This window comes from Pseudozyma flocculosa (genome assembly GCF_000417875.1).
Source record: "Pseudozyma flocculosa PF-1 unplaced genomic scaffold scaffold00006, whole genome shotgun sequence".
Classification (NCBI taxonomy): Eukaryota; Fungi; Basidiomycota; class Ustilaginomycetes; order Ustilaginales; family Ustilaginaceae; genus Pseudozyma; species Pseudozyma flocculosa.
In genome coordinates, this window is record NW_006920874.1 from 21,137 (window position 1) to 36,739 (window position 15,603).

At 64.2% G+C, this 15,603-nt stretch overlaps 4 protein-coding genes across 4 annotated transcripts; 2 read left to right on the top strand and 2 right to left on the bottom strand.

The window, feature by feature from the left end:
* Positions 1–527: 527 nt before the first annotated feature.
* PFL1_02155 (uncharacterized protein) lies at positions 528–1,692 on the bottom strand (the record flags this gene model as incomplete). Its single annotated transcript, XM_007879669.1, has 5 exons — positions 528–542; positions 672–831; positions 953–1,115; positions 1,287–1,401; positions 1,525–1,692. 5 exons carry the CDS (start codon positions 1,690–1,692, stop codon positions 528–530), a joined length of 621 nt encoding a protein of 206 aa, XP_007877860.1.
* A 2,168-nt stretch (positions 1,693–3,860) lies between these two features.
* Positions 3,861–6,066, top strand: PFL1_02156 (uncharacterized protein; the record flags this gene model as incomplete). The annotated part of the gene is made up of 5 exons (XM_007879670.1): positions 3,861–4,407; positions 4,530–4,760; positions 4,907–5,317; positions 5,463–5,704; positions 5,812–6,066. The coding sequence occupies 5 exons, from the start codon at positions 3,861–3,863 to the stop codon at positions 6,064–6,066; spliced, it is 1,686 nt and encodes a 561-aa protein (XP_007877861.1).
* A 2,323-nt stretch (positions 6,067–8,389) lies between these two features.
* On the top strand, positions 8,390–9,161 carry PFL1_02157 (uncharacterized protein; the record flags this gene model as incomplete). The annotated part of the gene is made up of 2 exons (XM_007879671.1): positions 8,390–8,682; positions 9,032–9,161. The coding sequence occupies 2 exons, from the start codon at positions 8,390–8,392 to the stop codon at positions 9,159–9,161; spliced, it is 423 nt and encodes a 140-aa protein (XP_007877862.1).
* Positions 9,162–9,505: 344 nt separating this feature from the next.
* PFL1_02158 (uncharacterized protein) lies at positions 9,506–12,553 on the bottom strand (the record flags this gene model as incomplete). The annotated part of the gene is made up of 5 exons (XM_007879672.1): positions 9,506–9,657; positions 9,795–11,267; positions 11,388–11,795; positions 11,942–12,187; positions 12,289–12,553. The coding sequence occupies 5 exons, from the start codon at positions 12,551–12,553 to the stop codon at positions 9,506–9,508; spliced, it is 2,544 nt and encodes an 847-aa protein (XP_007877863.1).
* Between the last annotated feature and the right edge of the window lie 3,050 nt (positions 12,554–15,603).

Genomic DNA, 15,603 nt, shown 5'->3' on the forward strand with positions numbered 1-15,603 from the left:
GCCGCCTCAGCTGTGCGTCTCGCCGAAGGACCGCCGCACCTTCCTCTACGCACCTCCGCTTCCATTCCCATACCAGTTCCACGCGGAGCCGAAGTGAAGGCCGGTCTTTGCGTCTCGCTCGCCACGAAGCGCAGTTCGCTGCCTGTAGCGCCGCGCCGAGCCATCCGACGAGGCCGTGCGCAGACATGCTCCACTCTACTCTGTGTCGGTCTCACCTCGGCCCCGACTGACGGTCGATGCCATGCGATGCGATGGGATCCAACAGGACGCGGACGCCAAGAGTGGCGTCGGCCGCGTACGAGATCCTTGGCAGCTGCGTGCGTGCGTGCGTGATGGTGGTGGAGATTGTCCAAGGTTCTAATGAGGGGGAGCGCGGGGGTCTATGTACATTAAGGCTAACGCGGGCCAGCAACGATGTCGGAGAGCGTGCGGTGATGCCGTCGATGCCGGTGCAAGGCTGCTTGGGGTCCGATCCGAGGGGTGAAGGCGGCGCTCGAGCAGCGACCGTGTCAAGGACCTGCTCCGCTTCACAAGCCGTACACCTGCAGAGGACACGAGGCGTCGAGGATCGACATTGGGCAGAGAATCGGCCGGAAAGAGTCAACACACCGTCTCGGCAGGGATCCGGACCAAAGGGCGGATCGATGGAGCGCGCAGGCGGGCCGACTCACCGAAACGTAGAGCTTCTCCGTGGGCAGCATCTGCGGAGGGCGGTAGACGAGGTTCATGTTGGTGCGGCGGTTACCCCACGGGTCGGTGAGGCGCAGCGACTTGACGGGGACGCCCATCACCTGCTCGTACCACACCTCGGCTGTCGCCCAGATCTCGCGCCTGCCGAGTTAGAAGAGACGAGAGGGGGGAGGATGTCGATGGCGAGTCAGAGGACGAGCGATTCTCTGGCAGTACCGGAGAACGGTGGGTCGTCGATCGACGGCCTAGCAGCGTCACTCACTCGTTGTAGGCCAGCTCGGTCGTGTTACCCCCCGAGCAGCTCGAGGAGACGAGCTGGGCGCCCTCGTGCCAGAAGGGCGTGAGGATGAGGGTGCCGTTGGAGAGGACCTCGTACGTGCCGTGCTGCCAGATGAGCTGCGAGCCGACGCACTGTGGCTTGCGGGCTGCGCGGGGAGGAGAGGGCGTACGAGTCGAGAGGCGAGAGCGAAGAAGGGGTTGATTGGGCAGCGATGGAGTGCCGGAGAGCGGAGGCGGCGCAGGCGAAGAGACAGCGGTGAGCGCGGCGGCACACCAAGACAGAGAGGAGCAGAGGAACGAGGACGGCGGCGACTCACGATTAGGCTGTGCGAGGTACATGCTCTGCTCCCAGAAGCCGTCTGCGCTGAAGCTATACGAGATGCCGCGAGCGGGCGGTGGTGTAAAGGTGCGGTTGGCGGGCCAGAAGAAGCCCTGCGATCGGGAGGGGCGGGAGGAGACGGCAGAGGAGGGAGAAAACGGGGAGGCAAAGAGAGTGAGCAAGCTGCGCCAAGCTGAGAGACGACGGGGCCCGAATGAAGGAGGCCAGGGACGCACCAGCCCGGTGAGGACCTGATGGGAGCCGCTGGACCAGGTGCCGACGAGCTCGTTTGAGTTTGAGGTGTCGATGAGCTGCCAGTCCTGCACCACTGCTGCCGCGCGCTGTACGCAGCAGAGGGCGAATGCCAGCAGGCCGAGTGCGATGGTGCGGGTGGGAGCGAGCATCGGTCGTACGTCGATGTGGGTGTGTGCCTGGACCGAGGTGGTAAGGATTGGTTGGCGCGAGGGGTGGATGACGGTCAAGCAGTCCGCCAGCAGAAGGGGAAGGAGAAGGCGGTGAGGATGCTACGTGGCAACCGAGGCGGGTCGGGCGAGGATGGAAGTGTAGATCGAGGGACGGGCCCGGGTGAGATGGTGATGGTGGTGGTGGTCGATGCAATCAGAAGCGCTGACGGAGAGCGAGGGAGCGGGAGGAGGGAGGAGGGAGCGGGAGGAGGGAGGAGGGAGCGAGAGGGTCCGCTCGTCCCGCAAACGTGGTGTATCGCACGACAGCGCAGCATCCGGCCCCTTGGCTGGGCAGCCCAGACCGCAGCCAAGCCCGGCTGCCAGGACGATCAAGCAAGCGAACGACCTTTGGCGGTGCGTGTGCGACGAAAATAACACACACGACCAAACGAAGCTACGGTTGTGCGGGCGTGGTGCGGCGGTTGGCGGCGGCGGTTTGAGGTCGCCCGGCGGCCAGGGTGCGGATGCCAGCCCAGCCAGCCCAGCCAGCCCAGCCAGCCCTGCCAGCCCAGCCTGCCTGCCTGCCCCTTGCCGGCGCATTGGCGTTGCCGCTGGTGGTCCGGGGCCTGGCCGGGCGATTGCGCAAAGATCGCCGCGAATTTCCTGCATCCCTGCGGGCAAGCACCGCTATCAAGTCCAGTTGGAAATTTCCAAGGGCGACCGGCCTCAGGCCTCAGGCCTCCCACCGAGGCAGGCCGCTAGGGCTAGCGAGGCACGGGCGCGCCGCCGGGACGCCGAGGCACGCACGCACGCGGTTAAACCCAGCCTGCGCCGGTTTGCAAGTTGAGCAGCATTTTCGGGCCAAAGCGACAAAATTCTCCGTTGCGTGGCCAGGACGCCGCAGAGGCCGGCCTCGCCCTCTCGCACACTCGCTCTTGCCTTGCTTGCCCTCTCGATCCACGTACTGTACGGCACACGCCATGCGGCGCAACGCTGTTCTCCCGGACAGGCCGTTCACCGAAGAAGAGGTAGGTGGGCCTCGATGGAGCATAGCCTCTGACATCGAATGAGACTGCCAGCAGGCTAGGGGAGCAACCGACCCCTGCGCGGCTGACATGGCCCGGGGGCGGAGCGCCGATTGTTTGATGCAGGGTTCCAGCCTGGCTCAGGGGGGCCAGGCAGCCAGGCAGCCAAGTCCGGTCAGGGCTCGGGCCTCTTTGGGCGTGTTGCATGCAAGGCCTTGCACCGAGCGCAGCGAATTTCTCAACCACGCATACGAATCGGCGGCGCAGCGTTGGCAGCGCAGGCCGGGCCAGGTGCACCAACGTCGGCGGCCCAGTTTGGTGCCGTCTCTGTGGAATCGGTATCGGAATCGAGCCGTCAGCTGGCGGTTCCATGCCGATGCGCTCTCGGAGGGGCCGGATTGCTCCACCTCTTCGAGGTCAGTAGTCTCGCTCGGAAGGGCCGCGATCGAGACGTGCTGCGGAGAGGCCAGGCTCAACGGCAGGGCGGTCTGTGACTACTGCGGTTCAGAGGCCGGTGCTGGCGCTGGCGCTGGTGCTGGTGCCGGTGCCGGTGCCGGTGCCGGTGGTAGGGCGGTTCAAGAATGCGTATGGGCCGGTTGGGTCTCTTGATGCCGCCGTCACCGCCCGCTCCGCCCCGCCGGCCGGCCGACGGTCGACAAGCTCTGCGCCCATTAATGGCCGTCGGCCTACGTATCGAAGTTGCGGTTCCATCGCCGAGTCAAGCAGAGAGGGCCACCTGGCCAGCCAGGCGCAGGGAGCGAGCGACAGCGGACCCGCTACCCACGGCTCTGAGCCCAGCCTCTCCCTGCCTCAGCTTCTGCCGCACCCTCTCTCTCTCTGGTCGTCTCTGCTGCACCATCACCACCACCACCGCTGCCACCACCACTGCCGCCAATCTACCGCCGCACCGCGTCCTGCCTTGCCGCCGACTTTCCTTTTCCCATTCGACCCGGCCCTCTCGCTCTCTGTAGACCACCGTTCTCTATCGGATCTCTCCCTGGACCACCACCGACACCATCACCACCGACACCACCACCCACACCACCACCCTCCCCTCCCTCCCCTCCCTCGATTCCCGACTCGGACTCTCACCACCACTTTCCCTGATCTGCCGCCGCCGCGTGTAGCCTGCCCGTCTCGACCATGAGCTACGGCCGAGTGCCAGGCACCAACATGGGCGCCCACAGCGGCCTCAACACGCCCACCGGCTCAGAGGCCTACTCGGCATCCCACCACTCGGCATCCGAAGAGTACAGCGTCGATGCCACCCAGCTCTACAAGGACTACGACGAAGAGGACGACTACCTCCACTCGAGCCCCTACAAGGACGAGCGCTACTCGTTTGTCCAGGGCTTCTTCCATCTCCGCGGCTTCCTCAACATTGCCACCCTCGGCCTCATCGCCCTCGCCCTCCTCATGCTCTTCCTCGGCTACCCCGTCATCGCAAACGTCGAGAAGATCTTCAGCACCAAGCCCGACACCAACGCTCCGCAGCGCCAGTCGAACGTCGCACAGCGCGGCCTCATCGACCCGGACACGGACCCCAGCTTCTACAAGCGCACCTATGCCCCCGACGGCTCAAAGTGGCACCTCGTCTTTAGCGACGAGTTCGAGCAGGAGGGAAGGACCTTCTGGCCGGGCGAGGACCCCTACTTTGAGGCAGTCGACATCTGGTACTGGGGAACCGGAGGTGCGTAGAGGGTCATCGTGCGCGCCACAGAGCCCTGGCTCGCCCTTCGCCATCGCAGCCGCCGCCTCCGCTGACTGCTCACGCTCTCCAACATTGCTTGGTCCCTCCGCACACCCCCGCAGACTACGAGTGGTACTCGCCCGAGGCGGTCAACACCACTGGCGGCGCCCTCGTCATCACCCTCGACGAGTACGAAAAGAACCAAAAGAACTTCCGCTCCGGTATGGTCCAATCGTGGAACAAGGTCTGCTTCCAGGGCGGCTACGTCGAGTTTTCCGTCAAGCTGCCCGGTAGGCACGACGTCGCAGGCTACTGGCCCGGTCTCTGGACCCAGGGCAATCTCGGTCGGCCCGGTGAGTCCAACGTTCATCGCTCATCAAGGGCGGCCTCCGCCGCCGCGCCGCACCGCGCGTGCAGAGGTACGACTCTGCCGCCGCGAGGCAGAGCGGCATGCTGATTCGGATGCTGAGCGCGCTTCCCTCCTTTTCCGACACCACAGGCTACGGTGGCACCAACGAGGGCATGTGGCCGTACAGCTACGACTCGTGCGACACGGGCATCCTGCCCAACCAGACCTACCTCAACAAGACGGGCCCCGCCAAGGCGAAGAACGCCCACGGCCAGTACTCGTACCAGTACAACTATGACCTCTCGTGGATGCCCGGCATGCGCTTCCCGTCGTGCACCTGCCCCGGAGAAGACCACCCGGGACCCAACAACAACGTTGGCCGCTCGTCGCCCGAGCTCGACATCCTCGAGGCCAACATCAACCTGGCAGAGAAGCGCGGCCAGTCATCGCAGTCGCTCCAGATGGCTCCGTTCGACGTCGACTACTACTACGGGAACAAGACGGGCGTCAACGTCGAGATCTACGACACCGAGCAGACCAAGCAGAACGACTACACCGGAGGTGAGTGAGCGCCGAGACGCCGGCGGGACAACCTGACGGCCGGTCGGGCGGGCGGATCGACGCGCTCGCTTGCGAGGTGGGCCCGTCATGCCCAAAGATCTTCCTCGATGCTGAACCGACGTGCTCGCATTGCTCCCGTTCGCAGGCCCGATCCAGGAGTCGATCTCGGCGCTCAGCCTGGTGCCGGACAAGGCGTACCAGCTGAGCGAGCCCAGCGAGTACACGACGTTTGGCGTGCAGTGGGAGCCGGACTGGAACGGCGACGGCAAGGGCGCCTACGCGACCTGGATCATGGACGGCAAGCCGACGTGGACCGTCTATGGCAACGCCATCGGCCCCGTCCCGGAGCTCGACATCGGACAGCGCCTCATCCCGCGCGAGGCCATGGTGAGCAGGCGGCCGGCGACGAGGCCCAATCGCTACCCGGCCGCCATCCGCTCCGACACAGTACACTGACCTCCTCGGCCGTTCCTCCCTCCCCTCTGGCAACACAGTCGCTCGTGATGAACGTGGCCATCTCGCAGAGCTTCCAGCAGCCGGACTGGGACAACATGCCGTTCCCGGGCAAGATGGAGGTCGACTACGTGCGCGTCTACCAGCTCGACGGCCGGCCGGACCGAGTGACGTGCGACCCGGACGACTACCCGACCTACGACTACATCCAGCGCAACAAGGACATCTACTTTAACCCCAACATCACCGTGTTTGACAAGGCAAAGATTCCCAAGAATAAGCTGACCGGCTGCTAGGGAGAGTAGATAGACGACGAGGGGTGGTAAAAGAAGAGGGGGCGGAGGAGACGCGGTGAGACGCGCGATTGCCCGCATCTGTACATATCTCGCACATCAGCATCCCCTTGGCGCCAATCCTCAATGGACACTTGAGCTCTTGACCTGGATGGAGCGACGACGGCGGTCAGCGCGCGGCTCAGTGAGCTGGTATGTACCATGGCGGCGGAGGGAGGCAGAGGGAGGGGGTTCATCCCGACCGTCTGTCTGTGCGACAGTGGTACGACGCCGAGACTGCTTGCACCACAGCTGCTCGAGGCAACGCTGCTTGCCACTTGTTCTGCCTCTTGTTTGGATCGACCCTGGTGGTTGTAGGAGATACCGCAGGGCCCAGGATGGGTGGAGTCGTTGCCATGTTGCAGCGTCTCGAGCGGGTGCGCTCGTCGGACGGTATTGACAGGGGGAGACCCTCTCGGCATTGGGCCGTCATCAGCCAAGCAGGACCGGCCATCACGGTCGACAAGCGGCTTGAGTGCAAGCAGGCTTGCGCTCACGCTTCAGTCAAGGTTGCAAACCGAGAGGCAACAGCAGAGCTGATGCACTGCCCCTTGCAAGCTGTGTGCTGCTGCATCAGCTGAGCTGGTGCATGAGCCTGCCAGCATGTCTGTTGAGGTGAAGTACAAAAACATGTGACTGGGCAGCAAAACAGATGCCCTGGACTGCATTGTGTGTGCAGTGCATGTTTCAAGTACATGAGCAAGGTGCTTCCTTGTTGCTGTTGTGTACAGCAGCAAGACTGGGACGGCTAGATGGGCTTTGTGGATGATGTACATTTGGCCAGCACCACCATCATCAGTCTCTTGGATACCAAACAGGCAGACAGGGCTGCTCAGAACAAGCAAGGCCTCACCAGCTGCATCAGCCTGCTGTTGTTGGCAGCACAGCAAGCAATGTGCCTGGACACAAGGTGTGTCACCTCAGCTTCATCCCCATGCTTATCCTTTGCTGCAACTGCTCATTGCTGCTGTTGATCACGACTATGGCTGCAGAGATCTCCAAGACCCTGTTGATGTCTTGGGTCATCCTGGGGTGAAACTTGAGGGTGCTGTTAAAAGTGCTCATGTGTGTTTGGCTGCAGCCTACAGCAGATGCAGGCTGGTGCTACAGGCCTAGGCTGACGGCAGAGGCCCTTTGCTGCACCAAGCTTGCTGTTGCTAGAGGAGTCTTGCGGATACGTGTCTGGGCTGTTAATTTGGCCATGTGACCGTTGAAGTTGCGTTCAATTTACCTGGCGAGCACGCCGTATTTTGACCTGGGTCCTAACAAAAAATCCATTTCCCTTTTCTTTTTTTGGTGCAGCAGGGCGGCGCTCCTCAGACTGGCAGCGCTCCCCAGACTGGCAGCGCTCCTCAGACCGGCAGCGCCCCCCAGCCTGTCCCCACTCCCAACTCAGAGCCGGACTCGGAGCCTGCCCGCGAGACTACCGCCCACCCCGTTAAGGAGGAAGACACCCACTAGGTACCCTTCCCTCCTTCCCTCACGTCTTCTATGATTCCGACACATGTCATGTAATATTATCGCAACGAGCCTGCAGGCCTCATCCGCCACACCCTCACCCGTACCGCTTGACCTCCTGTCACCCAGCCAGATGGCTTGACTTGGAAGCTGACCTCCAAGACCTGAGCCAGAGGTCAATGACTTGATTCAGTCACTTGACTCAGCCACTTGACTCAGCCACTTGACTCAATGGCACAAGATGGCCTTGACCTGATGAGATGGATGTCACCTTGCACATGTCATGCCAAAGCTGCACTGCACACACATAGCCATCAGCCAGCACACTACTAGCTCTGTTTCAAAGGGCTGATGCATCAGTCTGCTGGAAAATGACGAGGCTCGACATCAGGCCTATCGGAAAACCACACAGGCTGCGCGTTGAGCGCTCATCAGGGCCTGGAAAGCGGGCAGAGGCGAGAGGGTCCTGCATCAGTCCTTTCAAAGGGTCCTGCATCAGTCCTAGCCTTTGAAGGCGTCTTGCATCAGTCCTTTGAAGGCGAGCCCAACACTGTGGAGCAGACGACCAACACTCAGCAGCACACACACACACACACACACACGCACACACGCACGCCCCGCCGTGCTTCTTCTTCTCACACCGCCACCCCCCATCTCCACCTAACCCAGCTCCAACTCGACCGCTCGACGCACCTCACCACACAACCACTACCTCCGCCTCCATCCCTTTGCCATTCCATATCCGTCGCACCCGTCGCACCTGTCGCACCTGTCGCACCCGTCGCACCCGTCGCACCACTCAACGCATCATCACCTCCCGCCAACCACGATGTCGGCACCATCCTCATCCGATCCACGGCCCCCCGTCGAGCCGCCATCCGCGGCTGAGGGCGCGGGCGCCAGCATCGATGAGGCAGGGCAGGGACAAGGGGGAACGGTGATGGACGCCATCTTCGCCTCGCTCTTCCAGCCGGGCCTCAACACGACGACGCAGCGCATCATGAACTTTTCCTTCTACGGCCTCTTTGTCTCGCTCCTCGCGCTCCTCTTCCTCTCGAGCGGCAACCCGCACGTCATCGCCCTGCTCGTCCTCAGCGTCGGTCTCTATGCCGGCGTCAACTGGTACGTACCATGCCCTCGCTCGTCCGTCTTTGCTTGCCCGTCTTCGCTCGCTCGCTCGACCGTCCGACCGCCCGTTTGGTCGCTTGCCAGTATGTTCGCTTGCCCGCTCGGTCGCTTGCCCTCTCCGTCGCTCGCCCGTATGGTCGCTCGCCCGTATGGTCGCTCGCCCGCTCGGTCGCTTGCCCATTCGGTCGCTTGCCTGCCCTCGTTCGCCCGCCTGCTCGCCCACTTGTCCATTGGCGGACGTCAGCCAGGCCGGACCGCCGACCACTCCAGCTCAACTCGCCCACCAAGCAGTCCCGACTGACCTCCTAGCCCTCCTCGCCGACCGCCCGTCCTATCATGACAGGTTCCTGCACGAGCTCGAGAATCTACCGCCGAGTGCGCTCAAGATCCAAGAGATGCCGCAGGACAGCAAGGAGGCGAAGGCAGAGGGGACTACGGCGACGATATCCAGCCGGGAGAAGAAGGACCTCTGATCTCGGCCCTGTTCGCTCGGCACTCCTCCTCGATACCCTCCTCTCGCGCTGGTGCACAGCTCGCCGCCGTCGCTCGCTCGCTCGCCCGCACGCCCGCTGGCCCGCCGCCCGCTCGCGCTACCGCTGCAGGCCTTCTCCATCTCCGCGTGGTCTGAAGCCCACTGGCCGCCGCGCACCCGCACTTGACCACCCTCTTCTTCTCCAGCGCAGGTGGCCAGGCCGCTTCCGCAGGCCTCGACGACATCGTTGCAGACACACACGCACGCACGCACGCACGCAAATGGTCTAAACGCCCCACACAGCTCTGTGGCAATCTCGTTTGTCGCACTCGACGACTCTGCATCTCAGCCGCGCTCGCTCGAGCCGCCTCCCCTCTCCTTGGCCGGCGTACCCTGCCCGCCCGTCCCGCTCCCGCCGCTGCGCTGCGAGCGCGACGGCCGCAGATCCCGTCCCAGCATGCGCATCGACGACCCAGACGGTCCCTTTTCCTTGAGCACTGCATCACCGCGACCATACGAGGAGAGAACAAGGGAAAAGACGAGAGCGTTGCGCCGAGATGGTCAGCGGCGTGGACAGCACTGCGCAGCGCTCCGCTCCGGCCCAGGGGCAGCCGACGGCCTCGGGACCACTCACGGCTCTGGAAAAACGTGTGGAGCACCTCGCTCTGCTTGGGGTTGTTCGGATCGTTGATGTCGCCCAGGCTCGGCGACGCGCTGCCCCCCGCTAGCGCCGGGCTCGTCGGTCGGCTGCTCGACGAGCGGCCTCCCAGCCCCGCGCCGCCTCCTGTAGGGCTGCCAATGTCGGCCGCCGATCCACCGCCGCCCGTCGAGATGCCCGCCAGCAGCGACGCCGCATCCTTTCGGGCGCTCGCGCTGCTCGAGCTGATGCCGTCCCTGCCCGAAGCAGTGTCGCGCCGAGACGGTCCGGCGACGCGCGCAGGCCTCGACGACGCCGAGCTCGAAGACGCATTGGCTCCCGTCGAGCTCGAGGAAAAGCCGTCCTCCATCGACGCCGCGCGCTCCGACAGCAAACGATCGATGCCCGGTAGGCTGAGCCCTGACCCGGCCATCGGGCCCACGCCCATGTGCATTCCCGGACCGTCCTGCTCGGCCGCGGGCGACGTGGCCTCTGCGCCGTTGCCGCGTGCGCCATCGGCTGCGGACGTAGCGGCGGCGAGCTGGGCGTTCTGCTTGGCGAACTTGAACCTTGGATCTGGGTCCTTTTGGAGCGTGGCGTAGTGCTGCCCGAGAAAGTCCTGCTCGTCCGGCTGCTTGACGCGGCTTGCGAGGATGTGCGGCGGAGGGCCGGCCTCGTAGTCGGCGACTATGTCCTCGTACAGCTTGACGGCGCTCCGCACGCGATCCTCGGCATCCCGCTCGATCTCCTTGTCCAGCTGGTCCTCTGCGTCCTTGTCGCCCTTGGGCAGCCTCCGCGCCCGCCGCAGCCGCTCAAACTCGCAGTCGTACTCCCAGCCCCGCGCCATGCCCTTGCAGTCGAAGCCGTCGCGGAGCGCACGGATCTTGCCCCACGAGTCCCATCCGCTGGGCACGAGCAGCGTGTCCCTGTCGGTGGTGATGGCCCGGTAGGGAAACTTGAACTCGGTCGAGCCGCCGGCCGCGCCGATCGTCGCTGCTCCTGCCGCAGAGGTGCCCGCCTTGCCGTCGGTGGCGGCCGCGCCGTTGGCCTGCGCCGCTGCTCCCGGAGCCGCCAGGTGCGGCGTAAAGAGGCGGTGGAGGATGTAGGAGCGGAGGATGTCGAACGACTGGGGCCGCGTGTGGCTGGTGAAGAAGAGGGCGGCGCCGTACTTCATGCAGACGGTCCGCAGCACCTGCTGAATGTAGTCGAACTGCTCCTCCTTGAAGTCCTTTTCGCGCTCCAGCTTGGCGATCAGGTCGGCCTTGGTGCAGGTGACGACGATGGGCACGCCCCAGTTCTCGGTGAGCATGCCGTCGGTGAGCGGCAGAACTTCGTCGTCTTGAAGCGCTGCGCTGAGCATCGACGAGGGCGGCGGCAAGATCGTCGTCGTCCCGATACCTTCGATGCCGTTGGTTGTCGAGGCGTCGCCGCTCGGCTGTGGCTCGACGTAGTGCCGCAAGTAGGCCTCCACTGGAGAATGGCCGATGGACATGGCGAGGCAAGCGATGGATGTTGGATAGTGTCAGACGATGTCGTAGCGCCAGGCTGTCTGCAAAGCAGGCCTCCATCGGCAGAAGCAGCGGCACTCACATCGTTCCCGCATCTCGTCGAGTGCCACCTGCGTCCGGCTCCACTTCTGCACCTCGTGGGACCGCTTGCTCAGGGACCCGCCGCTGGCGCTGTCGACGAGCTCGCGAAGGACTTCGAGCCAGTTGCGCAGCTGGTCGAGAAAGGTCCATGGCTGCTCCCAGTCCAGCGTGATGAGCACCAGCGAGTCTTGGAGCGCATCGATGGACGCATGGGGCTGGAAGAGGCCGTTGACGCGGCCGGAGCCGGCGGTGACGCCTGCCGAGACAGCCGCTGCCAATGCGGCCATGGACGACGAGGCCTGCTCTGCCGTCGTCAACCCTATCGGCGCTGGCAGGGCAAAGGGCAGCAGCGAGGTGTAGGCGGGGTCGGACGAGGGCAGCGTGTGGACGCCAACCCGTGCGACGACCTCTGCAACGAGCGGAGGAGCAATGAGCAAAGCAGGAGAGGAGCAGGGACCGGGTCAGCTTCGTTCGTAGGACCACCGCAGGCAGATCGGTCTGCCGGCCAGCGTCATCCGCACCGTACTACGACCAGCGCAACCTCGGCCCACTCACCATCCTTGTCCTTTTCGTCGGCCACCTCAAAGTAGCTGTATCCCAGGCCAAGATCGCCGGCGCTCCTTTCCGACAGCTTGTCCCTCGACGTCGCTGCGACGGTGGCCGCCGCGTCCTTGTCATCGCCTGAACCGACCAGCGGTGTTCTCGCTGCTGACGCTCCTGCGGCCGAGGACGATATCAGGCCCGATGGAGAAGCAGACGCCAGCGACGACAGCAGCGTGCTCTTGCCGGTCTGTGGCTCTCCTGATGTGAGCGAGGGAAGGAAGGGAAACGGGGCAGAGGGAGGTGAGCAGGCTGAAAACGCCGACAGCGGCGCTGATGCCCGATCGAGGGGCGGCACCCACCTAGGAGGATGACGTTCTTTGTGACGATGGCCTTTTTACTCTTGACGCTGTTGAGGATGCTGCTCCAAAGATCCTGGTTCTGCTCGGACTCGGCGGTGCCGTTTGGTGCAGGAGCTGACGCCGAGTTGGAGTGCTGCTGTGCTGGCTCGTCGTGCTGCCGATGCGGCACTGCTGCGGCGGATGGGGTTGGTGTGTCGAAGCTCGTCGTAGTTGCGCCATTCGCGAGTGCGTTGGGCTGCGCTGCCTGGATGCCGAGGCCGTCCATGATGTCGCCAGGTGGGTCAGGTGCGCTCGGTAGGAAGAGGGTGAGTGGGTATCGCCGAGCTCTGGAGGCGAGTGGATGCTACGAGCTTGGATCCGCGGCTGCAAAAGATTCGATAGCTGGCCGCTTGGCCCAGCCGAGTGGCGATACGTAGGCAAGATGGTGAGTGGGTGGTGGTGGTAGTCGTCGTGGTGATCGTGGTCGTAGGAGCGTTTGCTGGGGGCGGCGGCGGCGGCGGGCCGAGACCAACACGCACGGCTGCGCCTGCGCCCACACTCACACGCGCAACCAACAGCAGAGACCAGCAGGCAGGCCAGCAAAGGCAGGCAGGCCAGCCAGCCTCCGCGCTCGGTTCACGCCCCATTTTTTCCAGTCCATCGGGAAGGGGGCCCACACTGCCCCCGATGCATTTTGCATCGGCAAGATTGGCCCACGCTTCCGCCCGCATCCCCTCCCTGGTGCCCGCCCCTCGCCACCTCTGATCTCGTCCATTCTCCCTTAGGGCCGCGTACTGCTCCGCACAGGTACCGCAAGCACCACCACCACGGCGATCCTCGTACAAGCTCGATACGGGCGCAACGCCGACACAACGCTGGCCTGCGAGCAGATGTATCCCAATTCGGACCAGCCAGCTGCCAATTGACCGCGCCCCGGGCATCAAGAACAAGCGCATCAGCGAGCGCCGCAGCATTTGCTGTGGTTGGACCGCAACGCTGCGGCACCTTGATCCTAGATCCATAGAACAGTGGATCGCAGGGTGAGCGGGCGCCTGACGACGTGGAAGCGTCTGCGGGACAAAGCTCGAGACGTACGATGCCGGGGCCGAGACGCGGGACAGGCGGCATCCACAGCGCAGTCGGGATCGAGCGGATCGAGACGGGTCCTCCAGCCGATGGCTCAGCTTTCGATGTGAGTAGTACCTGCACCACGCGCGACTGACTCGGTGACGAGCGGGCAGGTACGTAGACGAGAGACAGAGAGGCAAATGCGGCGCCGATCGCGCGAGCCGGCCCCCTCGCCCCATCCCAGCAAAGGCGTAACCCGTGAGACAAGGACGCGGCCAGGCTGTCTCACCCGTAGCGTCAGGCACCTCGCTCGCCAATCGCCACGATATCGAACCAGTATCGTACCAACAGAGATCGGGCCGATGAACCAGACGCAGCGAGAAAACAATCCTCGGCCCTTGGCGGCGGGCGAGGAAGGAAAGGCCGGGGCAAGCCTTCAAAGCAGACGATACTACTGTACCGACTTGCTTCTCCCAGGCCGCGCGATGAGCTGGGAAGCAGTCGTCACGACCGCAGCGGCTCATAAGTCTCCTCGACGGCAAGGACCGTACATACCAGAGGGCCAGGCAGGAGCTCGGCGTGGAAGAGGACGTGGGGCACCCCGAGGGTAGGAGCATGGTGTCCGAAGATCGACGATGACTCTGCTCGCCGCAGGTCGAGGCCTAGACCGCGCTTCGATGCTGGCGGCCAAAAGAAGCTTTCTGGGTCGCCCTCTGCCTCTCAGGCACATGTCCAAATGTCCGCCACTGCGATCCGTACGTCTTGCTTCCGAAGAGACAGGGACGGGGCGGGTCGCCGGTACTGTATCGGCCATGACTGGAGTCCGCGCACAACAGAGGGGCCGGCCTTAGACTGGAGGATGCCGGCGAGATCGTGCAAACCGTTTCCGAACCCGGCTTGGCGAGCAGGCAGGCCAGAGCCCGCCACTGACGCCACCACCACCGACCGCGGCGACGTCGACGGGTTCAGTCGAGGTCCATACATAACCTTCCTGCTGCTGCCAGTCCCTGGCCAAGAAGCGGCGTCAGGCGGCAATCACCGGTACGAGGCTAGGGCATCGCACCAATCCACTCGGCAGGCCTCTCACAGTCAGCAGGCAAAGCCGGATCCTGCCCATCGTCGCACGCGGTGTGGCGTCGTTCGCAACGGATGCGCTCTTACCAAGGCAGGATGCCCGACAATGGCGCGCTCTGGTCGTAGGGTCGCCAAGCTGGATTGTCGCCTTGACCTCTGACGTGCGTTGGTCGAGGATGCTCGCGCTGATGTCGATGGGTCGTGGACCCCAGGGTTGCGTGGGGTCCGTTGAAGGGCCAGGGTAGCGTCATGGCCTCTTCTCGCCCGGTACAGCCGCCAGCCCTGCGACACCGCCACGAGGGCGGGCGGCATCTTGTCCGCGCGCCCGAGATCAGCTAGACTCGCCTCGTCTCGATGAAGAAGCCAGAGCGGCGCAGGCCGTTGCGCAGGTGGCGTCGCAGCGTCCTCCCGTGCGTTGCGCTGAGCGGCGACGATCGAGGCACGAAATCAATGAGATCGATCCAGGTACGGTGCGGGCAGTAGCCTTGACCGATCGTGGGCATCTCGAGATGCTGACTCGGACAATGGCCGCGGCCCCCGGCCACGTCGACTACAGTAGACCTTTCGAGCGCAGCGGCAGTTGGCCGATACGGAACGATGAAACAGCAGTAGTCAACAGCTCAGGCAATGATACCCGCCTGTGATCGATGATGATCGTTGCTACCTCGACGGTGGCGGGCGGGATCGCACAGCTCGGATGCCAAGTGGGCAGGGTGTCCATGTCGTTGCCGCCCAGGCCCAGCCACGCCTGCCCGTTGGATCCGTCCAACATCATCATCGATGTTCCATTTGCCCCCATCTCGTCGTGACTCGACCAGGTATGGAAGCCCCTTCTGCCCGCAGGGAAGAAGGGCAAGGCAAGACGAACCGAGAGCGACGGTGGCAAGTCAGTCCCGCACGGCATGCAAGGAGGAGGTCGGCATCAAAACGTGTGAGCGGCAAGTTTGCCTCAAGCCATCCGGCGGTGGCTTGGGTGGAGCGCGCGCGGCATCGGACGAGGTGGACGTTTCGAGGTGACGTCTCTGGACCCTGCCATCCGAGGTCATGCCAGGCCGGCTGCTGGGGCGGGGGTCCCGAGCGAACCCTGACTGTGCGATTCTCGGCGCTGAGCCTTTGTTTTGAGCGGGGATCACGGACGCAGGCGCCGATTTAGAGCTCGTCTCTGGGCCCGGTGCCCTTCCGCTGTGGTGCCCG